The sequence below is a fragment of the Penaeus monodon genome, chromosome 23, assembly GCF_015228065.2.
Source record: "Penaeus monodon isolate SGIC_2016 chromosome 23, NSTDA_Pmon_1, whole genome shotgun sequence".
NCBI lineage: Eukaryota > Metazoa > Arthropoda > Malacostraca > Decapoda > Penaeidae > Penaeus > Penaeus monodon.
In genome coordinates, this window is record NC_051408.1 from 2506156 (window position 1) to 2507714 (window position 1559).

At 57.1% G+C, this 1559-nt stretch overlaps 1 protein-coding gene across 1 annotated transcript in view; it reads left to right on the plus strand.

Moving 5' to 3' along the window:
• Positions 1-1559, plus strand: part of LOC119587716 (corticotropin-releasing factor receptor 1-like) — a gene marked incomplete in the record, with an annotated part of 126234 nt that extends 124675 nt beyond the window's left edge. Inside the window, 1 exon segment of the mRNA XM_037936399.1 lies at positions 644-1559. Coding sequence (XP_037792327.1) covers positions 644-1282 — 639 coding nt within the window.

Below are 1559 nucleotides of genomic sequence, written 5' to 3' on the forward strand. Positions count from 1 at the left end.
TCCAGCTATATATATGTTCATAAGTAACTTTTCTCAGTGTGATTTTTCATTTTACTGATTTCTATTCCCACTTATATTCTCTCCCCCTTTCTTTCAGTTATATTGATCTTCTCATGACGATTATTACCTGATTTCTTTTCTCTATTCATTGTCCACGAGAAGGATTTTTTTATTGGATAAGCGAAGGATATAAGGATCGGCCATGGATTAAGACCTTGTTTCAGGGCTTACGGGAGGCAGTTCTATAATATATATTTTTTTCTCTCTCTCCTCCCCGCCCGTTCCTGTTCTTTCTTAACCATTCCTGCTCGTTCCCAATCATTCCCGCCCCTTTGCGCCCATTCCAACCCATTCTCATCCCTTTCCCCCGCTCATTCCTCTTTTTTCCTACCCCATTCTCTACCCTCCCTCCTTCCCCATTCCTGCATTCCCACCCCATATCTCTCCAAATCTCAACCCCACCCTACCTCATTCCTACCCCATCCCTGCCCCCATTCCTCCCCCCTTCCTGCCCCTCCCTCCCCCTCCCTCCCCCATTCCTGCCCCCATTTCCACCCACTCCTCCCCCATTCCTGCCCCCATCCTCCCCATTCCTCCCCCATCCCTCCCCCATTCCCCCCACTCCTCCCCCACCCCCCACCAGGGCGTGTTCGTGTCGGTGCTGTACTGCTTCCTGAACGCGGAGGTGCGGAAGGTGGTGCAGAAGCGGTGGCGCCAGTACCGCCTGCGGCGCCTGGGCTACCCGGACTCCGAGCGCCGCAAGAGCACGAAGAGCACCATCATCCTGCCCTCGACCTTCTCCTTCCGACGCCCCACGAGCCACAACATCAACCTCCATCTGCCTCCTTCGCCCCGACCCACCTCCCCGCAGTCGTCCTCCGTCGTCCAGGCTCACGTCAACGCCGCCCACCACGCCCACCCGTCGTCCTTCGCGGCCCCCTCGCAGCCGCCCTCGTACCTCGCCATCTCGCTCCACTCGCCCTCGTCCTCGTCGTCCTCCTCGCGCCCGCCCTGCGCCTTCGCCCTCGCCGCCCACGCGTCGCCCTCGAGAGTCTTCGAGCCCCTCGCCCTCGACTCCTTCCCCTCGAGGCTCTGCTCCTCGCCCACGCAGACGCTCAGCCCCTCGATGCCGCTCCCTTGCTTGCTCCCTGCCTCCTCCCTCCGCCACGCCCCTTCCGACGCCTCCTCCCTGAACCACGCCCCCTACGACGCCTACCCCTCCGACGCGTGCCCCTCGCCCCTCTCCGGCGCCCAGCAGAGCCTCGAGACGTCGCTCCTGTAGACAGACCGAGACCTCACCACACTCCTGCCGGCGCTCTGGCTAACGGCCCTCCACCCGAGCGTCCTCTCGCGCAGTGTGGACGGCCCTCAGCTTGAAAGTGGAAAGGAAAGTGGACTGAAGTGGATTACAGGGATTATTAGATGTGTAAGCTTCATGTGAACCTCTTGAGAAAAAAAAAATATCTTAGCACGTGACTAGAATATAACAATAAAAGAACACCAAACTTGTGTAAAAACATGATATTGAATAATTAAATATTTTAAAAAGTGACCGAGAT